Source organism: Schistocerca serialis, chromosome 7, assembly GCF_023864345.2.
Source record: "Schistocerca serialis cubense isolate TAMUIC-IGC-003099 chromosome 7, iqSchSeri2.2, whole genome shotgun sequence".
NCBI classification, from domain to species: Eukaryota; Metazoa; Arthropoda; class Insecta; order Orthoptera; family Acrididae; genus Schistocerca; species Schistocerca serialis.
This window is the reverse complement of record NC_064644.1, coordinates 247628020-247650688: the sequence shown is the minus strand read 5'-3', so window position 1 is coordinate 247650688 and position 22669 is coordinate 247628020. Positions and strand designations below refer to the sequence as shown.

General features: G+C 39.8%; 2 protein-coding genes across 3 annotated transcripts in view; one reads left to right on the top strand and one right to left on the bottom strand.

The window, feature by feature from the left end:
- Positions 1-22669, top strand: part of LOC126412527 (elongation factor-like GTPase 1) — a 593784-nt gene that overhangs the window by 192626 nt on the left and 378489 nt on the right. The window lies entirely within an intron of this gene.
- Positions 1-22669, bottom strand: part of LOC126412529 (uncharacterized) — a 168772-nt gene that overhangs the window by 13762 nt on the left and 132341 nt on the right. Inside the window, exons 2-3 of the mRNA XM_050082172.1 lie at positions 13026-13121; positions 2080-2214 (exon numbers count right to left, since the gene is read on the bottom strand). Of these exons, the coding sequence (XP_049938129.1) occupies positions 2080-2214; positions 13026-13121 (231 nt within the window). The remainder of the gene's footprint in view (positions 1-2079; positions 2215-13025; positions 13122-22669) is intronic.

Genomic DNA, 22669 nt, shown 5'->3' with positions numbered 1-22669 from the left:
CCGTACTCACCAGATTTGGCACCTTACGACTTCCCGCTATTCCCAAAACTGAAATTCAAGTTGAAAGGCCATCAGTTCGACACTCTAGAGAGGATTCAAGAAGCATCAATGGCGGTGATAAACAGCTTCCAAGAACAGGATTTCCAGAAATCTTTTGACCAGTGGCAGAAGCCCTGGGACCGGTGTGTACATGTGGATGGGAACTACTTCGAGGGTGACCTGTATTTTTTTTTTAAGTTAAGGAAATGCTATCAGCAATACAATAAGAATCAGCTTAATTTTTCAAGGAACTCCTCGACAGAATAGAAGGAGTGACCCATGAGGAAACTCTTCAGTCTCTATTTGAAAGTGCGTGGATTACAGCTAAGATCTTTGAATTCGAGTGGCAGCTTATTGAAAAAGGATGCAGCAGTATACTGCACACCTTTTTGCATAAGAGTTAGGGAAGTCCGATCCAAATGCATGTTTGATTTCTGTGCTGAGAATTAACTGAGTGAAAGCTGCTTATTCTTGGGAATAAATTAATATTGGTAACAAGAAATGACAGTAAGGAATATACATATTGAGAGGCAAATGTCAAATTACCCAGACTTGTGAACAGAGGTTGACAAGAGGTTTGTGAACTCACACCACTTATTGCCCGAACCACCCGTCTCTGAGCCAAAAATATCCTTGGAGAATGGGAAGAGTTACCCCAAAATAAAATACCATATCACATAAGTGAATGAAAATAAGCAAACTAGACTATTTACGTGTCGAAGTATCACTCACTTTTGATACCATTCGAATAGTAAAAATGGCAGTATTAAGTCTTTGAACAAGATCCTGAACGTGGGCTTTCCACGACAGCTTACTATCTATCTGAACACCTAGAAATTTGAACTGTTCAGTTTCACTAATCATATGCCCATTCTGTGAGATTAAAAGTCAGGTTTTGTTGAATTGTGTGTTAGAAACTGTAAAAACTGAGTCTTACTGTGATTTAACGTTAGTTTATTTTCCACAAGCCATGAACTGAGGTCGTGTACTGCACTATTTGAAACTGAGTCTATGTTGCACACTACATCCTATACTATCAACCTAGGGTCATCAGCAAACAGAAATATTTTAGTGTTACCCATAATACTAGAGGGCATATCATTTATATAAATAAGGAACAGGAGTGGCCCCAACACTGATCCCTGGGGCACCCCCCCACTTGACAGTACCCCACTCAGATCCCACATCACAGTCGTTATCAACATTGCCAATAATGACCTTTTGCTGCTTGTTGCTAAAGTAAGAGGTGAACCAATTGTGAGCTACTCCCCGTATTCCATAATGGTCCAACTTCTGGAGTAATATTTTGTGATCAACACAGTCAGATGCGTTAGTTAAATAAAAAAATACGCCAGGCGTTCGAAAATTTTTGTTTAGTCCATCCAGTGCCTCACAGAGAAAAGATAATATAGAATTTTCAGTTGTTAAATGACTTCTAAAGCCGAACTGTACATTTGATAGGAAATTGTGTGATGTAAAAAGGTCAGTTAACCTTACATACACAGCCTTTTCAATAACTTTTGCAAACACTGATGGCATAGAAATAGGTCTAAAATTATCTACATTATGCCTTTCTCCCTTTTTATAAAGCGGCTGAGTACTTTAATCGCTCAGGAAACTGACCATTCCTAAAGGAAAAATTACAAATATGGCTAAATACAGGGCTAACATGTTCAGCACAGTACTTTAATGTTCTGCTGGACACTCCATCATGATGGTGACCATTAGTCCAAAGATAAGGTTTTCAATTGATGACAGCACCAGTCCCAAAAATTTTGGATAGCACCTCATACATGTAAATAAAATTACAGATCTCACAAATTTACCTAAAAAAGTTTTGTATAATTTATATTTTTGTGTCTAATTGGTTAAAAATGCCCTCTCATCTCATTTTACATATAGTAATCTCTCATGTTTTATAACTATAAAGTTATGCAATACATTGGCTGATCAATGGGAAACAGTAGAGCCTCATTGGAGAGGATATTTCATCACAGGCAACATATTTTACAAAGAACTTTTTCATAGGTGCCATCTTACCTGTCCATTTTCGTCAACACTTATAAGTGGTGTTGTGTGCTGGTCATCTTCTTCAAGGCTGGCTGAGCAAGGTTCTGTAGGACATGCGCATAATGGCTGTGTCATCTTCAGGCGAACAAACACAGCATTGCATACCTACAAGCAAATTAAATTATTTCTATACAATACTTCCACAATTTTCCCCCTGTTTGTTTAGTGTAGCATCTGCAACAAATAACAAAATAATAAATATCAGAGGTCAATGTAGACATGATCTTAAGTGTGGAACCTATAAGGCACATTCTTTGTAATGATGTAGATGCTCCTCAGAACTTCAAAATACTATGGTTGGTGCATAATTTTGATAGTCAGAGGTCTAAACAATATGGTAAAAATTCTGACAGTTTTTCCTGAAATGTTAGTACATTAGAAGTTAAAAGCTTTTATTGTAAGCATATAAAAGTCATTGTAACCATTTCTGTAGAGACATGCCAGTATCTACATAAGTTCAGGTGAGAGCTCTTTGCTTCAGAAGCTGCATAAAACTCAAGTAAGGATTCAAAATATACCATTACACCATAATTATTAGCGGCAGTTGTCAACAAAATAAGTTACATGTATACCAGCTTCTGCATATCTTCATCCTTGTAGTCCATACACTTTATACCTAAAATGGCATGAATACTATCTGGCAGTTCTGTTGCCAGCCTAGATCCGTTTTCCAGAGAGAGCACTGCTTAAAAGTAAACTATCCTGATGAGTGCTGAGGAAGGTAAACTGTATGCTGTGCAGTTGACGTGTTACAGCTGAACATTACGACAGCATTCAGGAGTAGATGGATTATGTCACCAACATGATCCACCACACTGCTGAAGCACCGACAACAAAGTTTTCATTGCAACTAATGAAGACAGTCTATACCATGATGGAGTGACGAATGCCACTGTGCAGTGGTAGATTTGTGGATCTGAGTAGGTTCAACAACTGACCAATTGCAGAGCACTTTGCAACCTTGCAGATGGGGAGAGGTGACTGATACCCAGTTTCTGCTATAATGTGAAGTGGAAGCCCCAGACCAGCTTTTGAGACATGATCCAGATAACGACAGAATATTTTGCCATAGTTACCATCCATGCCAGTCAAGACATGTTCGCTGAGATAGGTGATTAGGCCTTCAAGGTTGCCCGTGCTGAAGTGCACCTGACCCTTCTACTTATGGAATTTGTATATAGGAATGTCTGTGACATGTGATACAGTGTGTTAACTGTAATGCGGCAGAGTTGCGAGGGGAGTGCGGGGAGAGGAGGAAGCAAGCATTGGCTGGCGGGGGGGAGAGGAGCCGTTGGGGGGGGGGGGGGCAAGGCATACGTACCAGTTGCAGTGCTGGCACTACAAATTGCACGTCATGCTTACACGAAAGCAGACGAAAGGCTTGGAAGTAAAACTCGCTTTAAATGTTGTTCGTAAACGAAACTGAAGTCGTCATGTGCATTAAAATATTCCCTTTTGCAGCATTCAATCACACGCAATATAATTTTGCGAGCATTGCTACGTAATACTGGTTTCCTTCTAACCGTAGGCCTATCGGTAGGGGTTGTTGGCGACTCTCGAGATGGGCCAGCAACTGCCTCTTCACTCATTTTGATAATATTTAGCACACTGCACAATAAAAACACGCAGAACAGTACAGCGCAAAACAATAATGAAGCAGACCACAATGGCTACCTTGTACAACACAGTCCGGTATGTAATGTTGGCAGCAGTCGAAACTGCTTGCCTACTGAAGCCTCCCGATTTCTACCGATTCAGGACTAGGGAGAGGTCCGACATCTAAAAGTTTACACACTGTGCACCACCTGGCGTTGGTAGAAACCAGAACAGCATATTTGCAACACCTCTCAGGTTTAGTTTATCTGGGAGGCAGGGTAATTTCCTGACTCATGGAGACAAGAGATACTACTGTGCCTCTTAAAAGCTGGGAAGGACTGTATGTACCAATGTAGCTATCATATAAATGCCTTCAACTACTGTGTAGGAAAGATCTTGGGCAGATGGACAACTGCTGCCCAGACATATTTCTTGTTGGATTCCATCTCAAGATCTTTGGCCAACTTTTGTATAATGGTGAAATGACACTATTTCAGAGACTGTACTGGTCTCATACAGTTATGATTTTGTATATATAGACAGAAGCAGTGAGTGAAAATTTGTAACATGGGCAGGAATCAAATCCAGGTCTCCTGTGTCTAGGCAGGTGCATTTGCCAGTAAGGCACATTGGCACACCAATTCACATAACTGCACGGATTACCCTGCAACACTCCCTCCTCGATCTAAATTCTCACTGCGGCCCCAGTTTACTTTAAATTCAGCCTTACACACAAACGGAATTGCCGAGGAATAGCACCTTGACATCGAACTAAATGGGGGATCCAGGCTGAAACCCAGGTGCAGGTACTTACACAAATGAAATGACATGATTTGAGAGACTGTACTGGTCTCATACAGATATGATTTTATTTATATAGACTGAAGCAGCAGGTGAAAATTTGTACCAAGGTTGGTAATCGATGCTGTGTCTCATGCATACTAGGCAGGTAGAGTAGCCAATAAGCAACCTTGGCACGATGGTTCAGCCTTGGCAATTCTGTTCATGTGCAATTGGGATTTAAAGCAGACTGGGACGGCAGGGAGAATATGGATTGAGGAAGGAGGCGTTCCTGGGTAATTTGTGCAATTGTGTGAACTGCTGTGCCAAGGTGCCTTAGTGGCTAATACATCTGCCTAGTAAGCAGGAGGCCCACATTAGATTTCCAACATTAGTACAAATTTTCGCTTTCCGCTGCAGTCTGTATACACAAAATCTTATCTGTATGAGACAAGTGCAGTCTCTGAAATAGTGTCATTTCATTTTTATAAGTACATGCACCTGGGTTTCACACTAAATCCCCCATTACATATGATGCTGAGGTACTTTTCCACAACAGGGAGAGTCTCAGAAATTCTGTTGGTGTGTAAGGACGGCAGTAAGAATTTGGATAGTGGAGGGAGGCATTCCAGGGTAATCCTTGCAGTTGTGTGGACCACTGTGCCAAGGTGGCTTACTGGCTAACGTACCTGCCTAGTAAGCAGGAGACCTAGGTTTGATTCCTGGCATTGAGTACAAATTTTCACTTGTTGCAATACTCTACCATTGATAACCTATCCATTCTCATGTGACTTTATGTATAAGAAGCCTTTCTGCATTAGTATTGTTTTATAGGTTTTATGATTTATTTTTATATTGGGAAGGCTAGCAGTACTATTTGGAGATGTAATGTCTGGGGATAACTCTGTGAATGAGGCTTTTGAGGATGTCTTCCCATTTTTATACAGCCCTTCTCCCCTCCACATTATCTGAAATATCTCCTTGGTGATGTTCTGTCTGATCTCCTTGAATAAGAGATTAAGTCCCTCAGTACAGTGTTTCAAGTGTGACTCTCTTTGCTGTAGTTGTTAATCTGTGTGTTATTTTAAATATTGTATTGGTGATGTCCATTTGATCTTTTTGAACAAGAGAACAGTCCCCTCAAGATACTGTGTTAAACGTCTCTCTCTCTCTCTCTCTCTCTCTCTCTCTCTCTCTCTCTCTCTCTCTCTCTGTTGTCTTAGTTTCTCTGCCTTTACTGCACCTATTAACAGTATAATGTCCTGTCCAGTGTTCTTTATTTGTAGATGAGTTCTCCATCTTCTATTATTTCTCTAGCCCTTCAATAACAACCTGCCAGCAAAAGCAATTATGAGATTGGAAGACTTAATAGAGAACAAAAAGTTTTTAAATTTTTTTGATTAGAAATCTATTTATATCCTTTTAACTGTCAGTGATCTGTTTTTAATTTAACTGAACTGCAGATGAAGGGCATTGTTTGAATTCTGAGGTTTTTGCATCTCACATTTAGTTTTAAGCTTACCTAGTTGGCACACCTTAGGAATCTGAAGGAATGGTCCCTCAGAGCATTGAATATTTAAAATGCAAACAAATAGAATTAGTTCTTAACAATTGCCAGCTAGCAACCTGCAGTTCTTATCTGTATGTTACACAGTAGTTGGGACAGGTCACCATCACAACTTCTATAGAGGCCCAGAATTGTTAAAGATATGATAGATGAAGAAAAGAAATTCTCTACATTTAACTTCTGAGTTCTACTTCACAGTAGTTTAAGTTAGTACTACGATTTTGCTGTAGCATGCAGAAGTGTAAAAAAGTAAGAAAACTGTATAGGCTGTTTAATCGTTTTCTCACATTGTTTTAAAGATTTGTCTGCCTAACAAATTTAGTGTTTATAATGCAGACTTATAGGCAATCATGAAGACAGTGAAGTACTTCAGGCCTTATTGTAGTAAGGAATTTCTCTCATGATTCTATTCTTTTAGTACCCTACAAATGCTGTAACAGCTGTACCCAGCAGACAAAGTGACACAAATGAACCAATACTCCATTACCCTTTCAAAGCAAGAAGATAAACCTGTATCATTCTGATAAAAGCCAGGAATGTAAGGAAGTTGACAAACTGACACAGTAGCCCAAGAAGCTTGCAGATAGTATGGTATCTGACACAATGTGTGGTCCCCCCCTGCAAACTGTCATATCCCTGTTCCGTATCTATGCATATACGGAAGGTGAAGTAGCTGGCAGTGAGAGATATAAGCCATGTATACATAGCTTCACACCCCATTAAGAGGTTTGCCTAGGATGTGGTGCTTGCAGCATAAAAAATAATGGTTCCCCCAAATTTTAACAGAATGCATATTACTTTTGACAAGAGGGCAGGGAGCCTACTGCCTATTTTAGCCTATGACAGTTATGGAAATTCCAGAAAGGAAGCAGTATATAAAATAACGGAAAGGCAATCACTCACTTACAGTGGATTGTTGTGTGAAGCACAGAAACACATAACAGAAAGCAGCATACACAGTAGCTTTTGAGCACAAGCTCTTTTTGTAGCAGAAAGTACACACATTCACACACACAACTAGACTGATAGCAAAATGCACACTCCCATGACCATGGCAAGACTCATACCATGGCCACATGAGTGTGTATTTGGGTGTCTGTGTGGTTGTGTGTGAATGTGTGTACTTTTGCTATATAAAGAGCTAGTGCTTGAAAACTAGTGCGTGTGCCATTTTCAGTTATTTGTTTCTTTACTCCACACATCAATCCACAGTAGATGAGGGTTGCCTTTTCCTTATTTTACGTATTAGCCTATGAAAATTATTGGAAAAAAATTATGGTATTGTACATTGTCCAGACTCCGTGTTTTTGAAGGTGAGATTTTAATATGTTTTGAGTGCACTTTTGAGTCTATAATAATCCAGTCCCATATTTCTGTTGTAATGTTTTCGATCCTTTTCTGTTCTGTTTCTCTTGAAACTGGCATTTAACATGATTTTGTGTGTGTGTGTGTGTGTGTGTGTGTGTGTGTGTGTGTGTGGTTTTTAGATAATATCATATTTTAGTTCCAGTGGCTTTTTTTAACTTTTAGAGTTTAGAATGGGCCCTACAGATGTCATTGTGCCCCAGCACATCACCATCATTATCATCTCCTTTCACAATCTCCCAAGATGAAACTTGTCACTTCCTTCCCATATCTCTATAGAGATACTGCAATTATTAATGAATGCAATCAGAGCATATATGTATGGTCCTGTGATTATGAGACCATATGAAGCATATAATTTTCATTATACATGAATGAAACATCATGTATGTGGCTTTTATTTGTATGGTTTTTTTGTGTAGAACATTTCTACGGGTTGCTTATTTTTTATATTTTCCACTTGCATATTTGTTTCAGTTTCATTCCATTGACCCTCTTTCACAATTTTTATTGCGATTCACTGGCAAAGCAAAATTTTGTACTTTCACTTTCATTTACAAGCATTTGTAAATGCATACATATAAGCTTCATATCAGATGCATGAAGAACCTTAACCACAAATCATTTCTGTGCTTAGTGAGCTTAGAAAATGAAAGTCATCTTTAGTGCTGCTCTGTTGGGGGCCATTGCTTAGCCTGCAGTCACAGTGTCATTGATGGTGGTGGATTCTACCGATGTCCAATGTCAACTGATCTTTTCAAATCAGTAAGACAGTACATGTGCAGTCACAATGCAGCTGCTCTCATTGCCCAAATGTACAGACTTTGGATGAGAATTGGTGAAATTCATCTGTATGTGAACACACTTTTACAACACAACTGTTTATTACAATAACTAAACAAAGTATATTTTTGAGAGAGAATATCTTAACAGCTTGATAACTGAAAACTGTCTGTCCTGTACAATATCTTGAGGAGCAGAGAAAAAGAGTTTGGCACAGCCATGCAAGATGAGGAGTTCATAGAGAGCCTCGGGTAACCACAGTGAAGTGGTGCCTTGTGAGCAGTGGTTGGAAGTGCAGTGGCATATGTGGCTCATGTCATAGATGGAACAACAACTCAGCAGGCAGTGAAAGTGACAGAGTCATGGCAAGTGGGGTCTGTTATGGAGACTTGAAGCAGTTCTTGATCTTCTGGAGTCTGGGATGTGTCTGGCATCCTCCAGACAGAGTATGGACCTTTGTAGCTGCCTTTTAGAAAAATAGATTGTGGTACCATGTAAGCACATGACCATGTGAACGTAAAATAGTGCCCACCAATCGCAGTGCTGCATGCTGCGACTCAGACATCACTTAGTGGTGGAGCTGGCATCCCGGAAGTTACAGCAGCTGTTGATGGCATCATTTTATACAGTGCCTTCTCTTGCCCATTTACTAAAAACCTCTTAGGTGGTGCAGGGGCGTTACCTGACCCACTAAAGATAGATGGAAGTGTGGTGGTCTAACTATGCTGGGGACATTTCCTGTTGAGAATTAAAATTTTACTCCCATACAGAGCTTCAGGATTCATCACCATGTTTTAATGTCTAGTCTTTGTGTATGTGGATATGCATCTTTGTTGTAAACGGCATGTGTTCTTACATACGCTCGCTTGAATTTTTGTAATCGAGTTATCACTGTTTCCTCTATTAGCCTTGTTTGTTCTATGACCTCACCAAAACACTGGAAGCAACTGACCATTTCAGTAAATGAGTTGCAAAAGCTAAGCAAGAGATGTTGTCATCTTTGTCCACTGAAGCAAAATAGGTTTTGAGAGATTTATATTTTTTTAGTTCTTTCTCCATTCCATAGGGACTTTGTCCAAGATGAGACTGAAGTGAATGGTGACAGTCCATGTTATTGGTGAACACCTGCTTTAATTTCAAAGGATTCTAATATTTCGTACATAAATTACACTTAGGACCTCGTGTGTGTGAGTGTTTAATTAATGAGGCTTACTGTCTTTTGGTCTAGTCCCTGCCCTTATAGGCTATCATACAGAGGCTATTGGTCAATCAAGTCATATCTTCTTGAAGTTGACAAAAGTATAAATGATTGATCAGTATCAAGTTGCCATATTATTTCAGTATTGTTTTTAGCTTGAAAATTTATTCTAGCCACGAGCAGCCTAGTAGAAAATTCGCATGGTATTCAAAATGGCTCTGAGCACTATGGGACTTAACAGCTGAGGTCATCAGTCCCCCATGGTATTCACTGATGTTTGTTTGTACTATGCTTGTTCTCTTTGAAGTAAACATGCTGAGACCGTCTTGCATGTGATTTGAAAAAGAGTGTTCCACCTGTAGTTATTTACATCTGTCCTGTTATCTTTCTTGTAGAGTGGGTGGATGATTGCATACTTCCGACCTCCTGTCAGTTTTTCTATGTGCCAAATATCTGTAATGATTTGTGTAAGTTCCTGAAGTGTGTTTTGCTGTAAGTTTGAACTGTTGACAATTAACAGACCCTACCCTTTTGTGTTTGACTTGCCTTGACAAGAGACAAAGCCGGCTTCCCAACAGATGAAGAGAGTCTGAGTGGCTAAATTTCAGTGAAGGACACCATCTCAAACTCATTTGTTAGAGGAATGGATATAATGTCCTCAGTTCTCCTTTGGTTCTGTCTCCCCTGTACAGTACATCTAGACCTAACACTGACACACTCTCACTGTCAAGTGGATTAGAAGTGACAGAGTCAGTAATTCGTACAGAACAGACAGAACCTACAGGGGAGGATAGTGCGGCTCAGACTGCTGTTGCAGAAGCAACGAAAAAACCATGCCAAATTTTAAAGAACGCAAAATCCCCAAGAATGGCAAAGTTTTGCAGAAGTTCAAAATATAGCTCGTACTTTAATGTGAGATGCTTATAATAATTTCCACAATGAAACTCTGTCTCGGAACCTGGCAGAAAACCCAAAGAGATTCTGGTCATATATAAAACACACCAGTGGCAAGATACAATCAATGCCTTCACTGCATGATAACAACAGCGAAGTCACTGATGACAGTGCCACAAAAGCAGAGTTATTAAACATGGTTTTCCGAAACTCCTTCACCAAAGAATACAAAGTAAATATTCCAGAATTCCAATCAAGAACAACTTCCAAGATGAGAAACATAGAAGAAGATATCCTCGGTGAAGCAAGCAACTTGAATCACTTAATAAAGGCAAGGCCTTCGGTCCTTTATACCAGTCAGGTTTCTTTCAGAGTATGCCAATACAATAGCTCCATATTTAGCAATTATATATCACTGCTCGCTCACATAAAGATCTGCACCTAAAGACTGGAAAATTGCTCAAGTCACACCAATACCCAAAGAGGGAAATAGGAGTAATCCGTTGAATTACAGGCCCATATCACTAACGTCGATTGGCAGTAGGATTTTGGAACATATACTGTATTTGGACAGCAAGGATTCAGAAAACATTGTTCTTGTGAAACACAACTATCTCTTTATACTCGTGAAGTAATGAATGCTATCAACAGGGGATGTCAAATTGATTCCACCTTTTTAGATTTATAGAAGGCTTTGGATGCCGCTCCTCCCAACCGTCTTCTAACCAAACTGCTTGCCTATGGAACATTGCCTCAGTTGTGCGACTGCATTTGTGATTTCCTGTCAGAAAGGTCACAGTTTGTAGTAATAGATGGAAAGTCATCGAGTAAAACATAAGTAATATCCGGTGTTCCCCAAGGAAGTGTTTTAGGCCCTCTATTGTTCCTGATCTATATTAACGACACAGGAGATAATCTGAGTAGCCCTCTTAGATTGTTTGCAGATGATGCTGTCATTTACCATCTTGTCAAGTCATCAGATGACCAAAATGAATTCCAAAATGATGTAGATATGATATCAGTTGGTGTGAAAAAAGTGGCAATTGACCCTGAATAAAGGAAAGTGTGAAGTTATTCACATGATTACTAAAAGAAATCTGCTAAATTTTGATTACGAGGTAGGTCATGCAAACCTGAAGGCTATAAATTCAACTAAATACTTACGGATTACAATTACAAATAACCTAAATTGGAATGATCACATAGATAGTGTTGTGGGTCGAGCCAACCAAAGACTGTGATTCATTGGCAGAGCACTTAAAAGGTGCAACAGGTCTACTAAAGAGACTGCTTACACCATGCTTGTCTGCCCTATTCTGGACTGCTGCTGTGCGGTATGGGATCCGCATCAGGTGGGAATGATGGATGACATCAAAAAAAGTTCAAAGAAGGGCAGCTCATTTTGTATTATCTTCAAATAGGGGAGATAGTGCCATAGACATACGTGAATTGGAGTGGCAATCAGTAAAATGAAGACTTTTTCATTGCCACGGGATCTTCTCATGAAATTTCAATCATCAGTTTTCTCCTCCAAAGGTGAAAACATTCTGTTGGCACCCATATCATCACAATAAAATAAGAGAAATCTGCTTGCACAGAAAAATTTAAGTGCTTGTTTTTCCCGCATGCCATTCGAGAGTGGAACAGTAGAGAGACAGCTTGAAGGTGGTTCATTGAACCATCTACCAGGCACTTTATTTTGAATAGCAGAGCAATCACACAGGTGTAGATGTTGATGTAGAAACTTGAGGTGCTTTTGATAACTGTGTTACACAACTCTCAAATGAGTTTGTTTTCTTTGCTCGAATTGGACAACATTCTCAGGCACATAATATGGACCATGAGAAACTGATAAGTCCAAGAAAGGAGGAGTTTTTGTCATCCTGAGGATGAAAATTAACGTAGTCAGCATATAGCTCAGAATCAGTGGACTGTAACTGCATCTTTATTGGAAACTGCAAACCGGCAAAATCTTTATTGAAGTTTTAAGTGTAAATTATAACCTAAAAAAATAATTTATTCAATTGACAAGGGTAGTGTATCTTATGCTTAAAGTTTCTATAGTGGATCTTTTTTGGATTGTGGTAGGTGGGCATTAGCTGTTGTTGTTATTACAGCTTACTAGTATTTTATGCCAGTAAGGTGGTGATTCTGTTATACTAGGTGGTTTGCAAATATGGCATATGTGTTTCCATTTTCTTTGGGTATTAACAGTATCTTATTCTAAAATTTATGTTTGTGTTTCACACACATGCTGTGTGACTGTCAATGAAGTTTAATCAACATATGTCTGTTTTGCTGAATTTTTTTAAAGTTGTGCATCAACAAATAGAATGTTCTTTATCTTATATATTCATAAAACTTGTCTGGTTGTTCCATTAACTGAAGAAAGAGTTTACATTACTTGACATGTTCCTTTCACGACAGATATAGCTCATTCAAATGCATTCAGCTTCTTTTTAATAGCGAAAGGCACAATGCAGCACTTTTCTTCAAGCACAGAAGCAGTGTGGCCTCCATCCTGCCCAAGGAGTTTAAAATACATTCTAACCTCATTTTGACCTAACTTAAAACTCCTTGATCCGGCCAGAAACTGATGGAGAGAACAGACTTGCTGTGACCAAGCTGTCAGCTGATGTTATTGGTTGGCCTATGGCAACTGCATCTGTTGACCGTTGTCTGTGCTGCTCTGAACCCAGCTGTAGGAGTTCAACAATTGAGTAGTGAACAAACCTGTTGTGTGGCACATTCTGGCAACAAGTAGACGTGTTGGTTATGTGGGTAATAGTGATACTTGGTGGGCTTCCCACTGCTGGTCCCTGACACCACCTGGAACACACACAGTATGATTTTAACTCTTAGCTTCAAGATAGTAGTAGCAAACATATTTTTCTATTATAAACTTCAAACAAGACCTTAAAAGTCAGCATACAATGAAGAAAGCAATAGAGAAGACGGGAAAAGAACAGAAATGCAAATGCTTCTAGGAAGGATAGGACACTTTTAAGACAGTGTATCAAGCATATCAAACAATGGAAGTTCAGAATGGAATAACACAAATATATTGAAAAGAATAGATTGCTATTCACCACAGATAGGAGGTATTGAGTTGCAGTCAGCCACAATGAAAAGATGGCTAAACATTTAAGTTTTTGCACAAAAAAGTTCTTCTTCAGAAATAGAAAATACATATGCATCCACACATGCTCAACTAACACACACATGACCACTGCCTCTGACTGCTGTGGCCCGACTGCCACATTCTGGTCACACCAGACAGCCTAGTATTTGCCTAAATGAGTGACAAGCCACCTAAAAATCACACTCAGACTGGCTGGTTTACCTGACAAACAGTAGGTAACTCACTGCGCAAATATTATCCAGGTCTGGCTCACGTCCCTTCCTCATAAGGTATAGGAGCAGATTCACTTTCTTCTTAACTGTTACCAGAAAAGGTGCTTGTACATTTTATTTATTTTTTTTCCAGAATTTGGCCTAACCTGTGACTGTGTCTGCTGTGTGGATTTTGCTGCTTAGACAGGGTGAAATGTTATAGCCTTTAGATTGCTTTATAGTGTGTTTGCCCAGCACTTTCTTAGTTAACTCTAGGACCATTTTTCTTGAATTGCATTGTGTTGTCTTATGCTCTGCAAACCTTTGTATATTTTACTCACTTTTTCCCATCTTGATTAATGTAATACCAGTGTTCTGATATATCATAATTTGAAACATGGCCCAATCTAGTGACAGCAGGTGCTCTTTGAAAATCTCCGTTTCTGGCACATTTAGCCAAGTTTTCCTCCATTGTAGCAACTCTACTTTCAATGCCAAGGAATGAGATGAATGACAGTGTGATAGATTTTTTTTTTAAATTTCAAATGGTATTTTCTTTGGCAGTCAAAGACTAGTTTGATTGCCACTTGCCACTGACTGAAGGTCTTTTCTTGGTTCAGTAAAGCTACATGCAGTAACTTTTTTCCCAAAAGTATTTCTCAACTACGAACCATGTAGCATGGAAATGCTGTACTTGAGAGATGAAGTCATCAAATTTTACTTATTTAATTGTGCCAAGCCACTGGTTCCTTCATGGGACCATTATACACTGAAGAACCAAAGAAACTGGTGCACCTGCCTAATATCATGTAGGTCCCATGCGAGCACACAGAAGTGCCCCATCATGACATGGCACGGATTCGACTAATTCTGAAGTAGTGCTGGAGGGAACTGATACCACAAATCCTGCAGGGCTGTCCATAAATCTGTAAGAGTACGAGGGGATGGCGATCTCCTGAGCACAGCACGTTGAAAGGCATCCCATGTATGCTCAATAAAGTTCATGCCCGGGGAGTTTGATGATCATCGGAAGTGTTCAAGCTCAGAGGAGTATTTCTGGAGCCACTCTGTGTGAATTCTGGTCTTGTGGGGTGTTGCATTGTCCTGCTGGAATTGCCCAAGTCCGTCTGAATTCACAGTGAGCTTGAATGGTTGCAGGTTATCAGACAGGATGCCTACATAGGTGTCACCTACCAGAGTCGTATCCAGATGTATCAGGGGTCCCATATCACTGCATCTGCGCATGCCCCACATCATTAGAGAGGCTTCACCAGCTTGAACAGTACCCTGCTGACATGCAGCGTCCATGGATTCATGAGGTTGTCTCCATACATGTACATGTCCATCCGCTCAATACAATTTGAAATGAGACTCGTCTGACCAGGCAACATGTTTCCAGTCATCAACAGTCCAATGTTGGTGTTGTCGGATCCAGGCGAGGCGTAAAGCTTTGTGCCGTGCAGTCATCAAGAGTACACGAGTGGGCCTTCGGCTCTGAAAGCCCAAATCGATGATGTTTTGTTGAATGGTGTGCATGCTGACAGTTGTTGATGGCCTAGGATTAAAATCTGCAGCAATCTGCAGAAGGGTTGTACTTCTGTCATGTTGAACAGTTCTCTTCAGTCACTGGTCATCCGATTCTTGCAAGATCTTTTGCTGGCCACAGTGATGTCAGAGATTTCATGTTTTACCGGATTGCTGATATTCACAGTACTCTCGTGAAATGATCGTATTGGAAAATCCCCACTTCATAGCTACCTCAGAGGTGCTGTGTCCCATCACTCATGCGTTCATGATAACACCACATTCCAACTCACTTAAATCTTGATAATCTGATTTTATAGCTCCAGTAACCGATCTAACAACTGTGCCAGGCACTTGTCGTCTTATATATTGTTGTCTCTGTATTTGAATACGCATGTCTATACCAGTTCCTTTGGCGCTTCAGTGTACACTTCACTTCATCTGCAGCAAAGGTTATGGCCATTATTTTACAAAGTTTTGCTTGTTCCATGCATACAAATAGTAAGTGAAACATTAATCACACTGCACTTCAGCAGCATCAGATCAGTGTGTTGCAGAAATATCATGTAATTACTCTATTTCCTTTGAACCATTCAATTTGAAAACACTTCAAGGATTTACGTTCCCTCCAAAGAGCTGCATTGCGTTTTTTTTTTTATCGGGAACTTGTAGGACTTTGACAGAAGCCAATATATTTATGAAATTGAAACATAATGTTATTATTTAATCTACAATTGTTGATCCATATGATTCACTTATGGTGAACTATTACTTTTGTGTACATGAAATAGACTGTGTATTTTTACTTCTTAAGTATTTTCAGATCACTGTAATTTTAATTTTTTTTTTTTTTTTTAAGCAGTAAATACAAATCTGTTATTCTGTGCACAAGAGTAATGGGCCATTAGCATGGTGCATGACAATACACAAGTTATTCATTAGTGGCCATGTGCCATTTTGTAGTTGGTATTCTATATTTTTAGAGTAAAGTTGAGACCACAGCTTGTAGCCACTGTAAGTGTTTGAGTTCACGCCATTATGGTGCTGTATTTTTAATACTTCCTGACTCTGAACAGCCTTAATGGTTTGTTAACTATTTAGTGGATTGTAATAGATGCTGTGAAATTTGTAGTTGGATTGGTACTATTTGATTCAGCAGATGATTACCACAATAGAAGCACAAAGCATATAAGGCTTGAGCTCACTTCGACGTGGTCATAACAGGGGCTGTCAGTATACTGAGTAGCGTTGGAGGAAGCTGTAATTTCTTGTCTTAGTGAAGTTATTGGATCACATATAAGCATTACTATTTTATACATATATAAAAATAAGTTACAGCTATTACATGTGTGTGTATGGTGAAAATGTATGTTAATTTTTCCAATGCAGGGTTGTAATGTTAATTACACAAATGAGAGTTGCTCAATTTTCTGGTGGGCAGAAATTAAAAAAACTGAGACTAGTCACCACAAATAAATAAAACATATAAATAAATAAATATTGGATGCAACTGTGATATGGGAAAAAGTTAGAACCCAGTGTAATGGAAGTGGTGTCTATGTGGGAGGAAGGAAGGAACAGTGGTTTATAATTTAACCTTCTCCATTTCAAATGTAATTAGAGTTGGCCCACAAATATGGGTTTGATAAGGATAGGGGGGGAAATCAGGAAAAGTGCATATGCCTACTGTGCATCTTACAAAAATCAGCATTATGGGAACATATTTTGAGCCTTGAGGAATTTTTAATCAAATGGGTCTATCTCTTGCTCTAATAGTAGGAACTTTCGAGAAATGTTCAATCATATTGCTGAATAGTTTTATTTTTTATTTTAGTGCTTACCATGTTTTTAATTTGCCTTGGGGTGTACCAATACTGCAATTGAAACTTACAGAGCTCCTTTTCATTGAGGGCATAAATCTTCCTTTGCTGCAAATGGTTGATTATATAGCAGCCAAAAAATTCTCTGTCTCTTAGATTAACAAATGACTTTCTAAAGAAGGCAAATAAACACACATAGAACTAAACTGATTAATTGTAATTTAATGCCAACTTTTAAAAAGGATTCCACGTGCAATTTATAAATGTTGATATTCAGTGTTGTCAAAAGAATTCGAGGGCAGTTCTTGTTTCATTTTTATCAGGTCTGTAAGTAGTGAAGCTGTTTCCACTCTGTGCCTAGGACAGCGATATTATGTTGATGAAATATTGAATTAACTGTGTGAATATCAGTCATTCATATTGTCCAGTGTTAATTTTGAGGTTCTTTTGGCAATGTTCAAGTTCCTTTTCCCTTTCATGCCTATTGCAGGTACTTGCTTGTGATCAGCAGACAACTCATATATCTGCATCCATATTCCACATATCACAATGAAATGCAGGGAGACAGTATTTCCCACAATATCAGGTACCGTATTAGGAAGCATAGGAAGAATACTGCTTCTGTGTGCAGCGAATTAGGATGGGTCGCACAAGAATATTTTAAGTAATTTCCTTTGTAGTCTGTCTGTATTTTCGCCAATATCCTACTACTGAACTGAAATCAGCCGCTTGCTTTACTTACCACTAAGCTTAGGTGATCATTCTACTTTATATCCCCAAATGTTTATATGAGTTGACTGATTTCAGTTGTAACTCATTGATGATGTTGTGATGTATTTACATTTTGTGAAGTGATGTGTACAATTTTACATTAGTGAACATTTAAATCTTGTTGCCAGTCATTGCACCACTTTGAAATCTTGCCAGTATCTGACTAAATATTTGTGCAGCTGTTATTTCCTCGATAGTACTTCATTGTAGATAACTGTACGATCAGCAAAAAAACTTGGTTTATTGACACAGAATACAGATCATTAATACAAAGCATGAAGAGTACGGGTCCCGACACACGTTTCTGGGGCACGCCTTAAGTTACTTGCAACTCTGTCGACGACTCTCTGTCTTGAGACAACATTCAGAAACCTCCCTACCAATAAATCGTCAGTCCAGTCACAAATTTTCTTGTGATGCCCATATGGTCGAACTTTTTTTTAATATGCTTTGATGCGGCATTGAGTCAAATGCTTTTCGGAAGTCAAGAAATTCTGCATCTAGCTGACTGCCTCGATCCGTCGCTTTCATGATATCATGTGAGAAAAGCGCGAGTGGGGTTTCGGTTGACCGACGTTTTCGCAATCCATGGTGTACGCTAAAGTTTCGATCGTCTCTCGTGTAAGTTTACTCGTGCCCAACAGTCATCAAACTTTCCTCTCGCTGACCCAGTGCCGGTTAGCGCGTGCCACACTGACCCGGGTCGCAGGTCGAGCTTGCGGCCTGCCCGGAATAGCAAACGAGCAGCGCCTCTGTAGGTCAGCCGCGGAAACTCCTGCGGGGATCCGTGTTAGCATGCTAACTAATGTTCTGTTTCTGGAATCTTATAGTGCAAGACCCGTTAAAATCAAATACCAATGCCGACGTCTCACAGCAAATGTCACAAGCATGCGCGGCTCTGTGTAAGAAAGTGGAAACTAGAGTTTCGTTATGTGATTGCAGTTTTTTCAATACTACTTGACAACAGAAACTCGCAGTGTACTCTTTCGTCATCCTTTTTACCTTGAGTCATTTACGTCTTCATCACCTGCAGTTCGCTGCAGTAACAAACAACAATCCCAATGCGCAAATTATAAAATTACAAATGTTACTTCTATAGCAAAAAGCTACGTTAGAAACATAGATGCATCTAATATTTCGATAGCCGTATGTATTTTCCACCTCATAAGAAGTCTCTTCTGCACATGGGTTTCTTTAATTCCGAGGCGTTTGCTCAGTACATTTCCTAACATTGATTTATTTATTACCTTTGATGAGAGTAACCGCGCGTCAACTGTATTGAGAGGGTGAGGGCACTATTGGTGGTGAGGGTGGGGCAATGGCTAATGGAGTAGGAGCGAGGGAAAGGGTGCGAGATAAGGTTTCTGCCCTCCTCCCGCCAAATTCACTTGAAGATGAATACAATCTACGGGCTGCGCAATCGAAAAATATTATGGTGCACGTCAGCAAATATGCTGTTAGTGTCGTGGCTGACGGCAATGTTTGCTTGCATATGTCGCATCCTTACAGTTAAACAACGTTAAACTCCAACCACATTCCGCCCTGTTCTTCTCAGTCTCTCCCCCTTCGTCTTATTTTTCAGTCCGTGCCGTGCTCCCTGCCGCCCCCCCCCCCCCCCAATACAGAAAAGTGCTAATGGGTGCAAGCTGTGTCAGTATACGTAATCATTTCCGGATATTGCTTTTGTGTAAACGTATGAACAGTGGTTAAGACTGGTCGAGTCTGTTGTGTAGGCGAACTACGCAATATCCGCCTAGCGTGCCCCATTTTAGAGAACGCACGTCAAACAGACAAATATCCTAAAACATTCAACAAATTGGTTTTTTGTCCTGACCTGCATGAGTACTATACTGCCCAAAATAAGTTTTGCAAATATATTTTTATGGCAAAAATGTCACTCTCTGCACGTTTATGCACACAGAAAGGCCCTGCTTTTTGGTTTCATAAGGCTTACTGTTTCATATCCTATAGACGACTGAAATTATGATCTACAGAAAATCTGAACGCCAGGTCGTAAGTGGTCTCTTTTTCCAAATTAAAAGAAATTATTTTCCAGAATCTGGAAATTAGGCCCACATTTACTACTTTTAATATTAATGAAATGTTTCTCTTTGTAGAACAACAATGCAGTGACTGCCTAATGGCCCAGTAAGGGGTACTTTTTGCTTGCAAAAATCGAGATAGAATTTTTTTATCTGCTGTATGTAGTTGGAAGTATGTTGAATCCAAATTTTCGACTTCAAAATCCCTCGGGACAACTTTTTGTGACCAAAAAACCAAGAAATTCTGGCACTTGTTTCAGGTTTTCGCCAATTACTTGGAAACTAAGCATTCTACTGAAGTTTTTATCGTTGCCAAAATGAAAGAGCATTAAATTTTGCGTCGAATGACCTATTTAAATGTCAAAATCGGTGCAGCAATCAGTTGTCAAAAGTTCGTTCATTTTATCAGCTTGGCTAAAAAGTCGGCTCCAACGCCTGTGCGCTACGGTCGCAGGTTCGAATCCTGCCTCGGGCATGGATGTGCGTGATGTCCTTAGGTTAGTTAGGTTTAAGTAGTTCTAAGTTCTGGGAGACTGATGACCTCAGATGTTAAGTCCCATAGTGCTCAGAGCCAATCCAACGCCTGTAACTAAAAAACGGCTACTCCAAATGAAAAATGTCAAGTTATCAAAGGTGTAGAACATGTAATTTAAAGTTACAAAATCATCTATTTTTCCTCTCTTTGGCACTGTTAAGCGTTCATACACTGTAAAGCCAAAGTAATTCCATGTTGTTTTTCTTTCACGTCAAAGTCATAAATGAAATGAAATTTCCAGTAGGAAGACTGCTCTCTAATGAGCACATACGTGTTCTTTATGTATATCTTTTTAATTTTCTTGATTCATGTGTATTTATAAGTTTTATCCATGCCTTAATTGGAAAGAATGGGTTGCTAAACTGAAAACAAAGTAATGGTATGGTCAACATGTAATGACATATTTACGTAAGAGTAATATAAAGATTTGTACAAATGAACAAATAAAAGGGCATGTCAGCATCAAAAGAACAATGTAAATAACAGAGATTAACATTTTTCAAATTTCTATTCCGTCGAGGTCGTTTGGGAGACTGCTGCAGGTCCCGGTCCAGCATCCGATCCGTCCTGGAACATACTCAGATCTCTTCCTCATCCTCGTCGAATCCAATTTCTGGGCCGTTCTTGAAATATAAGCCACAATAGTGTTTGCACGCCGAGGAGCAGTTCAGTCCATATTTGCGACATTTACGTACTGCTGTGCATCCTGTTTCGCATGTGCCGGAAACCATCTTCAGTAGTGTGTGTGGTGCCGCATCTTTCGTCATCATTACGGGAAACAAGTTTGATAAGTTTTTCTTCCAGCCCCACTGTCATGGATCAATTTTCTTCCCAGCCAAGATTGCACCTGATGGCAGGGTCGCAAATTTGGCACCTTGCTGCTTCCGGTGCTGGCGGTAGCCTTTCATGTTTGAAAGATGTTCTCGGGGCAGACTTCACAAAAAGCTCGTACCTGAGCTCGCCGAAAGTCGCGCAGCTGGATTTCCCATACGGTGCTGACATTAGCTGTTCTCCTGCGTGTGCTGTTAAGTCATGAGGGACTGAGGGTTTAACAAACTCAGCAGCTTGAAGTTCGAGGCGTGGCTGTTGCTCCACAAGATTTAATAATTTGCTTTTACCGTGTCAGACTAAGCAACAATTTCCACAATTAAGAAATCCACACCTTCTTCTGCCTGTAGCACTTGAATACCTCCATCCTCAAATTTCCTCATGAGCATGAACATCAAGTAGTTGCGAGAAACTTCTCCTGTGCGACTACAGCATCTGTATCTTCAGCGAAAAAGATATCTGATGAAGAACTTGGCGTCTTTAAACGACGAGATCCTTCAGAAGACTTTGTTCCCCTTTGCGAAGCATCCCTTGGGTAGACAAACATTCGGAAGTTGAAAGTCTTCTCTCCCGATCAGTGTTCTTGTCAGACTCCATAGCTGTGCAGGGAGAGACTGCCGTGATTCCTCCCATGGAACGGAAAGTATTCAAACCGCCAGTCGTGCAGATGATAAAATCGGCCTTGTCAGAGATGAGCTGGATGAATCCTTCACTGGGAATGTTAGGATGCTCAGGTCGTGCCATCATCTCAAATGTGGAAGCTTCCATATATTGAACTACTGATCCAATTGCACTAAGAACGTCGACAACAAATCTTGATCCGAATCTTTTGTACGTGAATGTACTGAGCCCAATCAATAATGAAGATAGAAATGACGGTGGTGTTACGGCAGAAATCACTGCATGTGACAAACCAACGCACATTTTTCCCATTTATCTAGAGTTAATCGTGTATTGTGTTTCCAAAATCAACTACTCAGAGAAATGGAGAAATGATTCAGGGATTTATGGTCCTTACTTTCCCCTCTCAGTCATTCGTGATTTGATCCTTTAACTCCTGCAAATTAAACTGGCACTCTTCCGATTGTTCGATGTATGAAGAAGTCATTTCCATTGTTTAATCTATCTGTGTGGATCCAAGACTTCCCTGTTTTCCTCCACCCCTGATTGGCCGATAAAAATCCCTCTGACAAAATCTCTGATATTAAGCGTCTTTAGTACAAAGGCCCTCACCACGGCTATGTTCCAACAATTCGCGAGCCCAGTCACCACCTCATGTTTCAGCTACCCCAATAGCAGTATCTGTTAATTCGAGTTTCATCACTTTACGAACAGTATTCTGCTTTGCGTAGGGAAGTCTGCTAAGTTTCTCCCAATTAGCAATAATTTTCTCGCCACAATGAAATCAGCGTTTATTAAAATCAAATACCTTCATGTATGATCGAAGATTCGACGCCGATGGTGCAGAACCTTTCGCCAAAGACGATCTAATCAGTTTTGGGCTGCTGTACTTCTTCTGACAGG